The sequence below is a fragment of the Balaenoptera ricei genome, chromosome 13 (assembly GCF_028023285.1).
Source record: "Balaenoptera ricei isolate mBalRic1 chromosome 13, mBalRic1.hap2, whole genome shotgun sequence".
Classification (NCBI taxonomy): Eukaryota; Metazoa; Chordata; class Mammalia; order Artiodactyla; family Balaenopteridae; genus Balaenoptera; species Balaenoptera ricei.
Genome location: NC_082651.1, coordinates 64,344,935 through 64,360,564, shown reverse-complemented (window position 1 = coordinate 64,360,564; position 15,630 = coordinate 64,344,935). Strand labels below are relative to the sequence as shown.

The following is a 15,630-nucleotide window of genomic DNA, read 5'->3' as shown; positions in this document are numbered from 1 at the left end:
TGGGTATGTGGGTCACAAAACCCAAAGGAAAATCGTTCATCCCCATTTGTCTTAGTCTGGGTTATTCATCCAGATTTCTGCCTTGCCTCCTCAGTTTGTATCTTTGTTCTGCAAAACTTTCACTATTTCTATTCTGCACGTCCTTCTCTGAACTCCTGTAAGGTTTATTACTTAGTATTTGGTTATCACTGGCTGCTTCTGCTCTTTAACCATTTCAGGTGGTTGTAATCAGTTGCATCCTCCCAGTGAGGGCTGAAACATTTGTTTTTCTGCATCTGCTTGTGAGAATTCCCTACGGTGCCCATCATGGTAGTGGGAACCTGAGGGTCCATGTCTGAGTCCTTGTTGATCAGAATGAAGGTCCCATGGGTAGCACTGGGCCATGGTTACCCTATGAGCAGTCCACGGATACACCCTGGGCACGTGAGGTGATGAAGACAAAGCTGCCCTTGGCCCCCTGGGAGCCATCGTGCTCACCGGAGTGGGCAGGGATGGCTTCGTGGAAGAGGTGGTGCCTGCCCAGTGTGTGGGAGTGAAGGCGGAGTTCGGACTGGGAGACAGGAGAGCATTTTGGGCTGGATGGGGGTGGTGACACCAGGGGGTGCGTGGAAGGATGCCTGAGTGGAGACTCATATGACTGGGGATTTGTGGCACCAGGCTGACCAAGGGAGAAAATGCACAGGAAGCTGCCGGCGCCTTCCGGGAGACCTTGCACACTCAGCGGACACATCTGAGTTTTCTTCTCCTGGGCCCTGAAGGCCTTAGCACTGTCAGGCCGTGCGGGAGGAATGCCTCTGGCAGGGGTGGGGTGGTGAGGACGAGGGGCTAAGATGGAACAGTATCCCTGAGGCAGCGCTAGCTGCTGAGCTGCTTGGCCTGTGGTCTGTGTCTCCTCAGGCGGACTTCAATGAGCTGGACCTGGAGACCCTGGCGCCCTACATCCCCATGGACGGGGAGGACTTCCAGCTCAGTCCCATCTGCCCTGAGGAGAGCCTCGTGCCGGAGACACCCCAGTCCACCCCCCAGCACTCCTTCAGTACCATGTCGAACATCTTCCAGCCACTGGCCCCGATGGCCTCTCACAGCCCCTTCCTCCTGGACAAGTATCAGCTGGAAAGCAAGAAGATAGAGCCCGAGCAGCGGCCTGTGTCCTTCATCTTCTTTGACGGCGGGAGCAAGGTGTCCCTGCCACAGTGCTGTGGCCAGACCTGCACCCCTCTCTCCTCCATGGGGGGCAGATCCAACACACAGTGGCCCCCTGATCCGCCATTACACTTGGGGCCCACGAAGTGGCCCGGTGAAGATCAGCACGTGGAGTCCTTAGGGGCCTCGCCATTGGGGCCCCCCATCACTGCACCCCATCTCTCCATGTTCAAGAAGAGGTAAGTGGCAGAGACACTTGGCTGCTTCAGCAAAGGCTGTGCTGTACAGGGAGGGGACAGACAGGTGCCCCGAAAGGCCCCCCCGCCCCATCACCAATTCCCACTCCACAGGGGTGTGATACTCCACTCAGCCCTTCTCAGAACTTTGAGAGCTTGGGCTTTAGGGGACTCGCCCCTAGGTATATGAGGCCTCGAGTGGGACACGTTTTATCAGGGCTGGAGGACACCACGAGGGGCCTGCGGCCAGGGAGAGAAGGAGCTTGTCCAGGGCCCTGAGCACCAGTGGCTCTCTGGACCACCCCTCAGAGCGCCTCGTTTTATGCAGAGCTTGTGAGCTGAGCCGCACAATACCCATACGCACACCACAGAGGGATGGTTCCTTGGCTCGGCCGTGGAAGCCTGGTTGAGAAAAGTGAAAAGATGCCCGTGCCTTCCCCCTGCCGTCGGCTGCCGGGGTCCAGCACACCCTCCCCATCCTGCCTTCCCCCAGCTGCTTCCAGTCTCCCCCTGCCACAAGTCCCTTCCACCCACTGGGAGCTCACCTCAAGCTCCCAGGGCCCATGGATTAGGCTTCCTCGGGGCCCTTGCCTTCTACAGAGCCCCCTCCCTGGTTCTCGGTGGGGAGCAGTCCGGGCCGGGCAGGGGTGACGGGGCAGCAGCAGCCCTCCCAAAGACTGCTGTCACGGAGCTGGGCGGCCGCAAGCCAGGCCAGGCCAGGCGGCTGCCCGGGTACGGGCAGGCACATGTGGAGGGAGGTGCAGGTGCCCTGAACCCTCAGCATCTCACCAGGTAGAGGGCACTGAGGAAGGAAGGAGAGCCCGGGCCTCAGGCCCACCGCCCCTCCTCCAGGACTCTGCCCTTGGGGTCTCAGAGCCGCCACAGCCATGAGTGTTCGTTCTGGGAGGGCCCTGGGTGTGTGGGGCTCCAGACTCCCTCACGCCCATCTCCTGGGCTTGGCAGGTCTGCAAAGGGCTTCGGGCCTCAGGGCCCAGACGTGATGAGCCCGGCCATGGTCGCCCTCTCCAACAAGCTGAAGCTGAAGCGACAGCTGGAGTACGAGGAGCAAGCCTTCCAAGACATGAGTGGGGTGAGCGCCGCCCCTGGGGAGGCCGGGTGGGGGCTGGGGCCGAGCACAGAGATCCAGGCTGGCGCGGAGGGCTCAGAGGGCCTTCCCGGGCGGCCTGTCAGAGTGAGCGCTGCCCGCCCCACCCTGACGCAGTTTGAGGACCTGGGTCTCTGGCCTCTCCCCTCAACCTCTGCACTTCCACACCCAGGGGGACCCGCCAGGCAGCAGCGCTTCACAGTTGATGTGGAAAAGGATGAAGAGTCTCAGGGGCAGTGGGAGCTGCCCTCTGCTGCCGGACAAGCTGCCGAGCGCAACCGTCCCCAGTGGTGAGCACAGGCCTGGGCCTCCTGGGGCGCTGGGGACTCGGGGCCCACCCTGGCTCCTCACTCCCTCCCCACCTGCCCCCCCGAGCCTTGCTAGGACAGGAGCGTGTCTCCGCCCCACCTTCCCCCTTTCCACTCTGGCCCGGGTGACGCCGTCACAGATCTCTGGGCTCCTTGCGTGAAGGAAGAGGGACGTTGGGGGCGTCTTGGTCTCTCCCCTCACTGTCTAACGTTGGCCTTTCAGATGAGTTCATCCGAAATCCCATGAGGGGCGGGAGCCAGCCCCTGAGACACTTAACACCGCCACAGCTGCCATCTGCCGTGAGCCCCGGGGAGCCCGCCAAGAGTGGGTTCCTCCCGCTCTGTTACACCCCCCAGTATCAGGACTACAGCCTACCAGCGGCTCACAAGGTGTCAGGTGGGTGTGCTCAGGAATGGGGGCACTGTGCCAGGGCCTGCTGTGTTTGGGAGGGTGTGGGCCAGGGGACGGACAAGGCAGCGGGTCTCAGCTCAGCACGAGGATGAACTTGCTCATGCATGAAAGGCAGCTGCCTTGAGAAGGGCGAGCCCTCTTTTCCCCCAAGTACTGCAGCAGGGGCTGGAAGGCCACGTGTCCACAGGGCTCGAGAAGGAACCCTCCACTAACCAGGTGACAGCCGGGGCTTTTCCACCTTAAGAGCCCCCGAGCCTATGCCTGCCTTATGCTCAGTTCTTCACATTACCGCCTACCGGGGGCATCACTCTGAGCTCAGGCAGGAGCTGAGCTGAGGACGTGCTGCTGGGAGGGGGGCCAGGCTGGTTTGGGAAGAGTCACCCTCCTGGACCTTGCTTTCTGGGAGGACTGGCCACCTTAGTCTGTTACCATCTTGTGAAATGTAGATGTTGTCACGGAAAGGTTGCTATTTAAACATGAACATAACTTGTAGTTTGGGTGAAACATGCTGGACTCCTGCCCTAAAAAAGAGTAATTTCCTCAGCAATATGGTGTGGGGCAAACTGCTGCTTCCGAGTCCAGGCTTTAGAGTCACAAGACGGTCCTGGGCTAAAAATTCTGCTCGTTACCAGCTGGAGGATGGAGCAGGCCACACATTTAAACAAGAGGCTTGCATGCAAAGTGTAGAGTTCGTGGATATGTTTGCATTAAGTGGGAGCCAGCATTATTATCCCTGCTGCTGTGCACCCAGGAGTTTCCTTGAGTGGAAACTCATCCTTTTCAGGGGGAGAATAGTATTCTTTTTTAAACTCAGGTCGTTTCTTAGGGTGAGTAAAAGAAGGGGGGATTAGAAAGGGCCGGTGAGCAAGTATCCGTTGCTACTGTGGTGCTGCAGAGAGGCGTGAGACCCGCCCCGTCCACGAGGGAGCGAGGTTGAGTGGGGGAGGCAGGCAGGGGGGCTGGGAGGGGTGCCGGGGATGAGGTGCTGCAAATAAGCCAGGGGAAGGGAGAGCGGGCACCTCGCGTTACTGGGGCCGAGGAAGGGCTTGTGGGGCCGCCTCCAGGAACCTGGGCCTGCTCTTCCCGGAAAGTGGGGTTTTGGGTGCTGGGAGTCTCCCCTTCTCAGCAGGAGAGAAAGAGGGGCTGCCAAGGGTGGGGATCCTGAAACTGGAAGTCAGGCCCTTGAAGGACCCGTGTGTGTGTGTGCACACACATGTATATATGCATGTGTGTACGTTTTGTGTACGTGTGTGTGGTATGAGTGCATGTAAATGTGTGTGTGCAAGTGCGTGCAGGCACCAGCTGGTTCAGAGCTCCCTCTCTCCATTCGGCCTTTCTTCTGGCTGCCAGTGCACAGTGGGCACGGGTCAGCTGGCAACCCCGAGCCTTGCCCAGGCGCTGGCTCACGCCTCTACCTCCCAGGCCACGAAGCCTTCGTGGGCGCTCCTTCCATCCAACCTCCCTGTCGCCTGAACATTCCCTGCTGTCTGCACTGTGCACTCTCCCCCCGCCGGGGTCTCAGCCCCTCTCACCTGATGGGATGGAGACGACATGCTTTCTGCTGGGTCCCTGCTCTCTGCATGGGCTGGGTCACTAGGGAAACACAACATTGAAGAAAGTGAAATGAGGGCTGCCCCACCTCTGCCCCCGAGTCACGAAAACTGGAAATGCCCCTTGCTCTCTGAACACGTCTCATCCATGCTGGCCTCTTATGGAATAGGCCGCCCTTTTCCAAATGTTTGATTTAGGGTTTTGAAAATAAGGGCACTAACTCTTCTTTCAGGCATGACAAGCCGGCTGCTCGGACCCTCGTTTGAGCCCTACCTGCTGCCGGAATTGACCAGATATGACTGTGAGGTGAACGTTCCTGTCCCAGGAAGCTCCACGCTCCTCCAAGGAGGGGACCTCCTCAGAGCCCTGGACCAGGCCACCTGAGCCAGGGCCACCCACTGACAGGCACCCCTTCCCATGCCGTCCCACCAGCTTCACGGTCTCCGTCTGTTTTTTTGCAACTAGATATTTCTAACACCAACACACTTTTTACAAGATATACTTACCTGGGCAAACTTGCCCAGGTCACCAAGTAGTGGCCTTTTTCTGAAGATGCTCACTTTATTATTCATATTTTTTTTTTTTTTTTTTTTTTTTTTTTTAATATTTTTTTTATGCATTTGAAGACATGTTGGAATAGGCAATTTATTTTATTTTATTTTTGGCTGTGTTGGGTCTTTGTTTCCATGCGAGGGCTTTCTCCAGTTGCGGCGAGCGGGGGCCACTCTTCATCGCGGTGCGCGGGCCTCTCATTATCGCGGCCTCTCTTGTTGCGGAGCACAGGCTCCAGACGCGCAGGCTCAGTAATTGTGGCTCACGGGCCCAGTTGCTCCGCGGCATGTGGGATCTTCCCAGACCAGGGCTCGAACCCGCGTCCCCTGCATTGGCAGGCAGACTCTCAACCACTGCGCCACCAGGGAAGCCCTATTATTCATATTTTTGAAATACAATTGTTTTACCTGCTATGTTTTGCTCTGTCAATGGAAATGTTCTTAAATTTTATAAGATTGTTCTTTCCCCAACTTCAATTACTTCTAATTTATATTATTCACGGGTCTCTCTCTCTCTCTCACACACACACACACACATACAAACAATATTCATACTAACAAGTTTGGTGTATGTTTGTTTGTTCTCCTTTAGGGAAAGCTTTGGCTTCATTTAACTAAAAGGATTTTGTTGTTGTTGCCAAAGAGAAACAAAATAATTTTGCTTTCTAAGCTTGATTTGTGGCCTCTATCTCTCAGCCCTCCTCCTTTCTTTTGTAAAACTAATCACTGTATTGTAAATTTCAGTCGTCTTTTTTTTTTTTTTTTAAGCCAACTCTTTGCTCTAATTTTGATACAACTTTTTGGGGAAAAAAAAAAAAAAGAAATGTGAAGGGTGAACTCCATTGTATGTGGTTATCTGTGAAAGTTGCACAGTATGGCTTTTCCTAAACTGGTGTTTTTCCCCTGCATTTGGTGGAGTTTTTTAAATTATTATTCAAAAACATAACTGAGTTTTTTAAAAAGAAAATTTATATCTGGGTTAAGTGTTTATCATATATATGGGTACTTTATAATATCTAAAAACTTAGAAACGGAAATGGAATCCTGCTCACAAAATCACTTTAAGATCTTTTTTAAGCTGTTAATCTTCTTTTTCCTGGTGTTGCTGACACTGCAGAATTGTACAGAACTCCACGGGCCTGTACTAACCCTGCTCAAGGTCTCCCTCTCTGTTGCCTTTTTGCTTTCGGGACATGCCATAGGCGTGACACACAGTCCAGAAAGTGGAATCATTATGTGGGAGCATTGCAAGCTGTCTTCGCCTCATTTTCTGTATGTATTATGTATGTATGTATTATTATTATTACTGCCAAGAGGGTCTGACGGCACGTCAGGGGTGGGGGGCAGGGACAAATCTAAGGGAGGGGAAGCGCTTTAAACTCTTCTTCAGGTTTCATTGCCAGCCCTTCAAGTGCACTGAGCTACGTGACTCTAATGGTCTTTCATGGGGCACATTTGGATATTTCCAGAACTACCATGAGATGGTTTAGATGGGAATTCATGAAAGAAAGTGAGGATTTGGAAATGGTAGAGGGACCCAGTCCACATCCTCCCAGCTCACCACCTTGGAGCCCATGGAGCTGGACTGAGGGAATGCACAAAGGGGGCTCCTGGTCCTGACCAGCCGCTTCCTCATGCCCCTTCCTCAGCCACGCCATCAGATCGCCCTACACGGCCGCGGTGCAGCAGGCAGACCTCCGGGGACAGCCCCTGGCCCTGCTTGAGGTCTGTCTGTCCCCAGAAGTGACGTGTATAGGCAGGAAGCACTGAAAACCGTGTTCTCAGAGCGTCTTGTAACTCACCAGGTAAGAGGGACGATGCCATTTGTGTTCGAAATAGCAATCACGTGAAACTGTTCCGTCATGGGTACAATGAAGAAGTTTCTAGAAACACACAAAGCAAAACACTGCAAGCCAAGAATTTGGTAAGGCTGGATGGACTTACTGCCCAAAACAAAATAAAATTTAAATTTCAAAAGAAAAATTACCTAGGCACTGTGTTGCCAAAAATGATACTTTAGCACCACAGGCCTGCCTCACGTACGGCAGGCGGCAGAACTTGAAGGGTTACTGACATGTAAGCGCTGGTGTTTGTTTGATTTTCTCTGTGTGTTTGCCTCAGCATGAAGGGCATTTTACCCTTGCAGTTTTACTAAAACACTCTGAAAAATATTCCAAACTTCATATTAACTTTATCTATCAACATAATGATTTCGTGAACATTATTATAAATGTCAAATTCCTACTGACAACATTATTACTATACGGGAGCTTAACTTTATAAGGAAATGTATTTTGACACTGCTATCTTATTAAAGTATTCTGATCCTACCACTGCTGGTGGCTCTTGTTTCCTGTGGGTTTATCACGGGCTACACTGATGTAAAGTGAGGTGTTTATTAAACAGTTTACCAAAAACGAACATGGGCACTGATCTTTGTGAGACGACTGAGGCCAGCTGATAGGAATCTGGATGAAGGAAGAAAAAGCTAATGTTAAAACTCGGCAACTAAGACCAGGAAGCCATGCTACATAGTCCATATTTCTGCGGGCCCCTTTTTCTATGTTCTGTGAGGGACCCGAGAAAAGAAGTCAGGGTTCCTTGTCTTCAGAAAATTATAGGAAGCAGTCTGAAAAGTGTGCTGCCTACGTGTATTCACACGCCGCACTTTGGGATGAAGGCTCTCAGGGGAAAGGAGCAGCCTGGGCTCTGGGGCTCAGAGGGGACCTCAGTTTGGAGGTGGCAGGGCTCACGCGGGCCCTCCCAGCTAGAATGTGCATGGGAAGGGCCAAGATAACCTCAGACGGAGACGGAGCTCGGCAATAGCCCCAATTGGACATGGGCGTGATGCGTTCCCTAATTCAAATTTTACTTTTCCAAGTCATGGCCTGCTTGGAAAGAGGCGCCATCTCCATGGTGGGATGGGGGGAGGGACGCAGCAGTGGCCTCTGCTCAAAATGGTCAGTCCTAGAATCAGCGTTCCCAAGTCATACACTTAGTTCCCCTAAGAGTTCAGTCCACATGGTGTGGTTTCACACTTACCTTGTTAGCTCACTCGATCCTCGGGCTGAGCAATCCATGAGCACCCATTTCACAGATAAAACTGAGGGTCATGTTAAGTGGCTTAGGCAAGTCACACCCTGCTAACAGAAGAGAGAAATGTAAGCATAGTGTTGGCTGTGCTTTCTCCTATCACACCGACCGTGCCTGCTGGGAGGTATAGTTCACGGCAGGGCTCTGTTTTCGTTTCCAAATAGACCATTCCTGTTGTTATTACTTTAACCTGTAGACCTCCCTCTGGTTCTGTGCTTACTCTTCTCTTCCCAACTGCCTGGATCTTCAGATTGGATTTTCTGGGCTCTGCCCGCCATCTTGGACTTCCTGAAAACATCATGTTTTTTTTCTGAAGCTCTTCCATGAATAACATATTTTAGCTCGTCTTTCAGGAGCAGAGTTGCCTCAAAGCATTGGCAAGCTCAGGACTCAGACCCGGGTGGGTGCTATCCTGACCCCCCAGTAATTTAAGTGGGCTGTGGGTCTATGAGGTGTCCTTAGGCGAGGCCATTGAACAACCACCTGAAGGCTGTGATTGTGTCCTCCAGCCCTTGGGGGTGCAGGGCAGCTCCAAGCTCCTCTTGCTTCCAAGTGCAGCAAGCTGGGGTGGGGGGGAGCACACTGAGGCCGTTGTCCCTGTTGGATTAGAGGAACTCAGCCCCTCCAAAGCACTCAAGCACAAGACATGGGCCCCACCCAAGTCATCCTGCTTCCTTTATGTTTTGTCTCTAGCAATCGAGTGAAGACTCTGATTTAAAAGCTCCTGATTTCATATTTCACTTTCCAAAATGCAGGTGGCCACTCTGCCGTACGTACACCTGGAACTAACAACAGTGTAAATTAACTATACTTCAATTAAAAAAATAATTTTTTTAAAAATGCAGGTGGCTTAGGAGTAGGTATGTGCCTGCATGGCCAGGTGTGCAGGGGCAGTGGCCTGTGTAGAATTAGCAATAGATCAGCCATTGGGGTTCCTCCTGACTCTGGATATGTTCTCCTCCAGGCGGGCAAACCTCGGTGGGACGTGGCACCTTCCCAGAGCTTGCTTTGCTTGGCAGCCTCCAGATGAGAAGTCTGTCTTTTGGGGGGGTGGGGACACTCAGACCCAGAGCTGAGAAAGGAGACAGCCCCACCTGGTGGAGAAGGGCCAGCCCTGGCTCCCTCTGATCCACGTAGGCCAAGATTTACCCGCTCCCGAAGCATGGGCTTTGATGAACATTTCAAATTGGGCAGGGGGCGTGAACTGTGGGTTTGCCTGGAGATACAATGCAGAACCATTTCCTTCATAACATACAAGATTCAACGACCTACAGCCCTGCTCTCCTGGCCCCTGTGCATCCTCTGCTTTATGTGAAAAAACTTTTATCGGGAGGCCTGCATAAGAGTGACCAGGTTAGCTGGGCTCTTCCTCTCTCGAGTCAGGAGTGTCCCCAGTAAGACAGTACTGGATGTATTTTCCCAGATGGACTCAAGATGCTGAAAAGGACCTGGAAATGACGTAGCCCAACGCCGTCATTTATTTTTTCAACCTCTTAATTCTAGAGATGAGAATACTGAGGCCCAGGGAGACAAAGTGGCAGGGCTGGGAGCAGAACCCAGGCCGGCATCACGGGGACTGAGGCTGAACTCACCGTAAGTGAAAGGGGCCACGTCCTTGGCCCATGACATCAGGTCTTGATTTCTCAGCCAGTGCACAGGCCCTTCCCACACACGGCCCTTCCCACCACCACCTCACAGGCCTGGGCCTTGTCTCTTCCCTCAGGGCACTTTCAGTTCTTCTAAAATGATCGTGATCAAAGCGTCACCCCATTTCTTCAAAATATTCCTTTGAATTCAGTGGCCCCCATGGGAACTGCTTGGCCTCTCTGTGACCTCGGTGAAAACTAAACTTCACTTCACTTCTAGACTGACTCTTCCTTGGCCTCCCAGGCCCCAGGAGAAAAGGGTTTTGAAGTACTTCTCAAATAAAAACCACCCTGGACAACTCAGACGCCCGTACAAGCTGGTGTACAGTGTTGGAGGCCCACAGCCCACATTTTCCCAGGCAGTCCCAGTCACAGATATCGTGTTTCAGTGTCACCCAGGTGCGCTTGTACTTGGGCCAAGGACCCCATCTTGGGTTCAGAAAGCGTGAACCTTATAGATACAAATGAGCCCTTAGTTGCTTTAGGGTGGACCCCAGGTCCTGGGGACGTTCAGAGGAGGCCAGGACAGATCAACCTGGGCCTCAGGGGTGGAAAATCCTCCCAACCAGCCCTGGGATGGAAGAGGATGCAGAGGGAGGTGGGGTGGGGTGGGGGAGGGTTATTCTAGGACATGTGGATGGACGAGGGGGACAAAGGCATGAGGCCAGAATGAGCAGCACGTGCAGAAAACCCTGGGGATCAGGCGGGGTCAGGAGCTGGGATGGAAGGAGAGGGCGGTGGGGCGGCCTGGCCACTCACAGCACAGGCCTGGAGTCAGACAGGCCAGGGTTCAAATCCTGGCTCTGCTGCTTCTAGCTGTGTAACCTTGGGGAAACCCCTTCATGTCTGCTAGCCCGTGTCTGCTTTCCTGTGAAAGGACCATGATAACCGTCCCTACCTCGTAGGGTCAAGGCTGGAGATATTAATTTGGGAATTGACAGTAGGTAAACTGTACTTAAATCCCTGAGATTGGATGAACTATACCTAGGAGGTAAGAGCACAGACAAACAGTAGAGCCCTAAGGTAGAGCCCTGGGCCATGGCAGCGCTGGTAGAAGTCAGAGAGAGGAGGAGCCGGCAAAGAGGCTGGTGGGAACAGCAACACATAGGAAAAAGAACCAGGATTTCAGTATCCCAGAAGCCAAGAGAAGAGGGTGTCTTAAGAAATAGGAATAGTTAACTGGATCACATACTAGACTGAAAGGCCAGGTAAAGTGAGGAGGAAATAATGGCTCTGGGGTTTGGCAACATGGAGATCATCATTGACCTTGACTAGAGAGGTTTTGGTGGAGAGCTAAGGACGGAGGTTTGATGGGAGTGGATTGAGGCATGAGCAGGCTGGGGTGAGGGCACAGAGACCACAGCAATACACAACTTCTTCAAGAAGTTTCCCTGTGAAAAGAATGAAATGATGCCATTTGCAGCAACATGGAGGGACCTAGAGATTATCATACTAAGTGAAGTAAGTCAGACAGAGAAAGACAAATATTATATGATATCACTTATATGTGGAATTTAAAAAATATATAAATGAACTTATTTATGAAATAGATTCACAGATACAGAAAACAAATTTATGGTTACCAAAGGGGAAAGGAGGGGAAGAAAAAATTAAGAGTATAGGATTAACAGATACACACTACTATACATAAAATAGATAAGCAACAAGGACCTACTGTCTAGCACAGGAAACTATATTCAATATCCTATGATAAACCATAATGGAAAAGAATATGAAAAAGAATGTATATATTTGTATAGCTGTATCACTTCGCTGTACAGCAGAAATTAACACAACACTGTAAATCAACTATACTTCAATAAAATAAATTAAAAAAAAAAAAGTTTCCCCATGAAGGGAAGCAGGGAAATGGAGTAGAGCTGGAGGAAGGGGTCAGGGGAAGTTTTTTTAAAAAACATTTAATGAACTTTTATTTTAGAATAATTATAGATTTACAGAAAAGTTGCAAAAATATTAGAGTTCCTGCACTGAGCTCCCTCTATTGCTAACTATGGCACATATGTCACAACTAAGGAACCAATATTGGTATGCTTTTATTATCTAGAGTCTGTACTTTATTCAGACTTCTTTAGTTTTTACCTAACATCTTTTTGTCTGTTCCAGGATCCTATCCAAGAGACCACATTACATCTAATTGTCATGTCTCCTTAGGCTTCCCTAAACGGTGACAGTTTTCATCGTCCATCATAATAGTTATTCACACCTTCTGTGTTGTTGATGACCTTGACAGTTTTGAGGAGTGCTAGTCAGATAGTCTTTTTTTTTTTTAATTAATTAATTTATTTTTTAAATTTATTTATGGCTGTGTTGGGTCTTCGTTTCTGCGCGAGGGCTTTCTCTAGTTGTGGCAAGCGGGGGCCACTCTTCACCGCGGTGCGCGGGCCTCTCACCATCGCGGCCTCTCCTGTTGCGGAGCACAGGCTCCAGACGCGCAGGCTCAGTAATTGTGGCTCACGGGCCCAGCCGCTCCGCGGCATGTGGGATCCTCCCAGACCAGGGCTCGAACCCGTGTGCCCTGCACTGGCAGGCAGACTCTCAACCACTGCGACACCAGGGAAGCCCCAGATATTTTTACAGAACAGCATCCTTCAATTTGGATTTCTCTGATGGTTTTCTTGTGGTTAGACAGAGGTTATGGGTTTGGGGGAGGAAGACCAGAGGTAAAGTGCCACTGTCATCACCACATATCAAGGGTGCATACTATCAATGTGACTCATCACTGTTGATGTTAATCTTTATCACTTGGCAGAGGGAGTGTTTGTCAGGTTTTTCCACTGTAAAGTTACTGATTTTTTAGGGGAAATTTTTTTTTGAAGCTGAGCTATATTAGGGAATGTTTCTACTGTGACGGCAGAGAGGAATGTTTCTGAGAGAATGACTATTATGATGGACCATGAAAACAGAATTGTGTGAGAATGAAAGAAAAAATATGAAGAGGTTGATGGCCAATGGAAAATAAAGGTAGGTTCAGTGAATTAGAGGTCTTAATGAGGTCAAAGAGGGGTCAGAGTGAGGTGTAGAAAGAGGGAACCATGCAGATAGTCATTGTCAGAGGAGGGGAAACTTAAAATTGAGGTGTCATTTATACTTACATATGACCCAGCAATACTACTTCTAGGTATTTATCTTAAAGAAGTGAAATTTTTTAATTCACACAAAATCTGCCCATCGATATTTATAGCAGCATAATTTGTAATCACCAAGAACTGGAAACAACCTGAATGTCCTTCAACAGAGGTATGGATTTAAAAAACAACAGCAACAAAAAAAAACCCCTGTATTTCATTGATATGATGGAATACCACTCAGCAATGAACGTTAACAAATTTGATTCAAGCGGCAACATGGATGAATTGCAAAGGTATTGTGTTGAGTGAAAGAAGCCAGTATCAAAAGGTTCATTCTATGTAATTCCATTTATGTGACATTCTGGAAAAGGCAAAAAATATAGGAACAGAGAACAGATCATTTCTTGCCAGGGCCTAGGGGTGGGAGAAGTTTGAATATAAAGGGAGAACAGAGGGAATCTTTGGAATATCGGAATTGTTCTATATCCTGTCTGTAGTGGTGGTTATGAGAATTCATACATGGGCAAAAATCACAGAACTGTACATCAGAAAAAGAATCTTACTGTACGTAAATTTCTTTTTTAAAAATAAAAGCAAAATTTGAGATTTCAGAGGCAGCTAAAATAACCCTGAGGAGAAAGTCTGAGGAAGTAGGGTAGGCAGGATGCTGCCAGGGCTTCGAGGTGGATGTTACGCTGACACGGAGCATAAAGGTGAAGGAGAGACATCAGCTGAGAACTGAAATCACCGAAAGCCGAGGCTGAGAGCCGTGAGGCGAAGCAAGAGTCCAGTGCCATGAGCGGGAGGGAAAAGGGAGGAGAAGGGGTTTGGAAGCAGCATGGCGAAGCTAGGAGGAGCCCTCTGCCTCCAGGCCCTGCCTGACACCTGCCTGTAGGAGAGAGAATCCGGCCCCTTCCTGAGGGCTGGTGGGGCAGGGGCCCTCAGCCGAGAGCCAGGCTCCAGTTAAAGAGGAAAGTGATGACATGTTCACAGAAGACAGGGGACCTAGGAGGTGGCTGATGTGGGACCGAGCTCCAGAGAGGGCATGGCAGGAGCTCAGGGTGGGGAGGGATGGGAGATGGAGAGAACGATGGATGAGCAGAGCTGTCTGGGGACAAGGGCCTGGTGGTAACACGTGGCCTGGAGGCCTTAGTCTGCCACAGGTGACTGAAGGGAAGGGAGTGGGAGAGATGGTGTATCCTCCTGAGGGCCTCTTAGGGGTTCAAGCCAGCAGGCTGGGGTCTGACCCCTCCCGTAGCCTCAGGAGCAGAGCAGGGAGGCACACAGCTTCTCCGCCATGTCTGCGGAGGTGGCTAGGCTCTCCTCATCTCCCGCAGCACCCAGGGACCATCATACGGATGCACTCATTCAACGTAAGGTGGGCTTGTTGCTTTCTAAGGCAGGTGTGAGGGTGCAGGGGGCGGCCCCCTCCCTTTCTGCCTGTGGGGACCTTGGTTTTAACCCCTGTGGGTGGGCCCAGCACTTGCAGGAACAAAGGAAGACAGTGCGGCTGGAGGACCCAGTGGCCTGAAACAAAGTGATGTTTTCTTGTCCTCATTAGCCTGGTGGAGGCGAGGGCAGCTGAGCATGAACATTGACATCGTTTGGGGGCCTTGCTTAAAGGCCAAGGCAGGACTCCAACTAAAGATTCAAATCTGGACAAGAGAGCTGACTCAGACTGGGGCAGGTTGGCTGGGACGGGTATGGGAAATCCAGGGCTTGTGCATCTGCTCCTGCTGCAGCTTAAAACGTGGAGTGGCAGCTGTGCTGACCAGGGTGGCCTCTGCCGAGGGGTGGGGGGGGGGTGGTATATGCCACCATCCCACTCACCGAGGACCCATGGGTTAGGCACCAACCTTGCTGAGCTGATAGTTCTACAATAGCGTGAGGAGGCAGCAACCGCAATATATTCTGTGCCTCTCTGAGCACCATACTCTAATAGAGATATAGATCAACAGGAATTTGTTCAAAGAAGGACAACTAAAATGGTGATGGGACTTGCAGCATAGCACAACAATAGACTGGAGAAGTTGGGACAGATTATCCTAGAGATTTGGGGGAGCTCAAAAGACCACCTTCAAATATCTGCAGATGAGTTTTTCTGGGTGGCCCCATAGGACAGAACTAGGCCTGTAGGTTCAGAAAAACAGTCCAGCTCAATGCAAGTATACTCAAGAGTAAACCTCACTCCTCTCCTGATGTGTCAGTGTTTGCTTGCTCGGTATAACAGGAAATAACATCTTTACTCCGATCACCCAAGAAAGCTATTTAGAGGATAATGCCAGGGAAGGCTATCTGGCAAAGATAAAGAAAAATCATAATTTCACATCTTTGTTCAGGTCTTTGTGTAAATAAAGGCTGGCCATCAGACATAGATGGCCCCATGGAACCCAAGATGGGCAGAGGGAAACTGGTGCTGCCCCTTAAGTGTTATCTCCTGTCTGGGCAGAAGAAAGTGCAAATTATGTTGAATTTAAATGTTTAAAATATTTTTCT

The 15,630-nt window shown here is 50.8% G+C and overlaps 2 protein-coding genes across 2 annotated transcripts in view; one reads left to right on the top strand and one right to left on the bottom strand.

Annotated features, from left to right (window-relative positions):
* EPAS1 (endothelial PAS domain protein 1) overlaps positions 1 to 7,727 on the top strand; it is a 90,180-nt gene extending 82,453 nt beyond the window's left edge. Inside the window, exons 12-16 of the mRNA XM_059943419.1 lie at positions 898 to 1,382; positions 2,343 to 2,469; positions 2,657 to 2,774; positions 3,016 to 3,189; positions 4,988 to 7,727. Coding sequence (XP_059799402.1) covers positions 898 to 1,382; positions 2,343 to 2,469; positions 2,657 to 2,774; positions 3,016 to 3,189; positions 4,988 to 5,139 — 1,056 coding nt within the window. The 3' untranslated portion in view covers positions 5,140 to 7,727. The remainder of the gene's footprint in view (positions 1 to 897; positions 1,383 to 2,342; positions 2,470 to 2,656; positions 2,775 to 3,015; positions 3,190 to 4,987) is intronic.
* Positions 7,307 to 15,630, bottom strand: part of ATP6V1E2 (ATPase H+ transporting V1 subunit E2) — a 140,804-nt gene continuing 132,480 nt past the window's right edge. The window contains exons 3-4 of the transcript XR_009506589.1: positions 8,349 to 8,449; positions 7,307 to 7,774 (exon numbers count right to left, since the gene is read on the bottom strand). The gene's annotated coding sequence lies outside the window, so the exon portion shown is untranslated. The remainder of the gene's footprint in view (positions 7,775 to 8,348; positions 8,450 to 15,630) is intronic.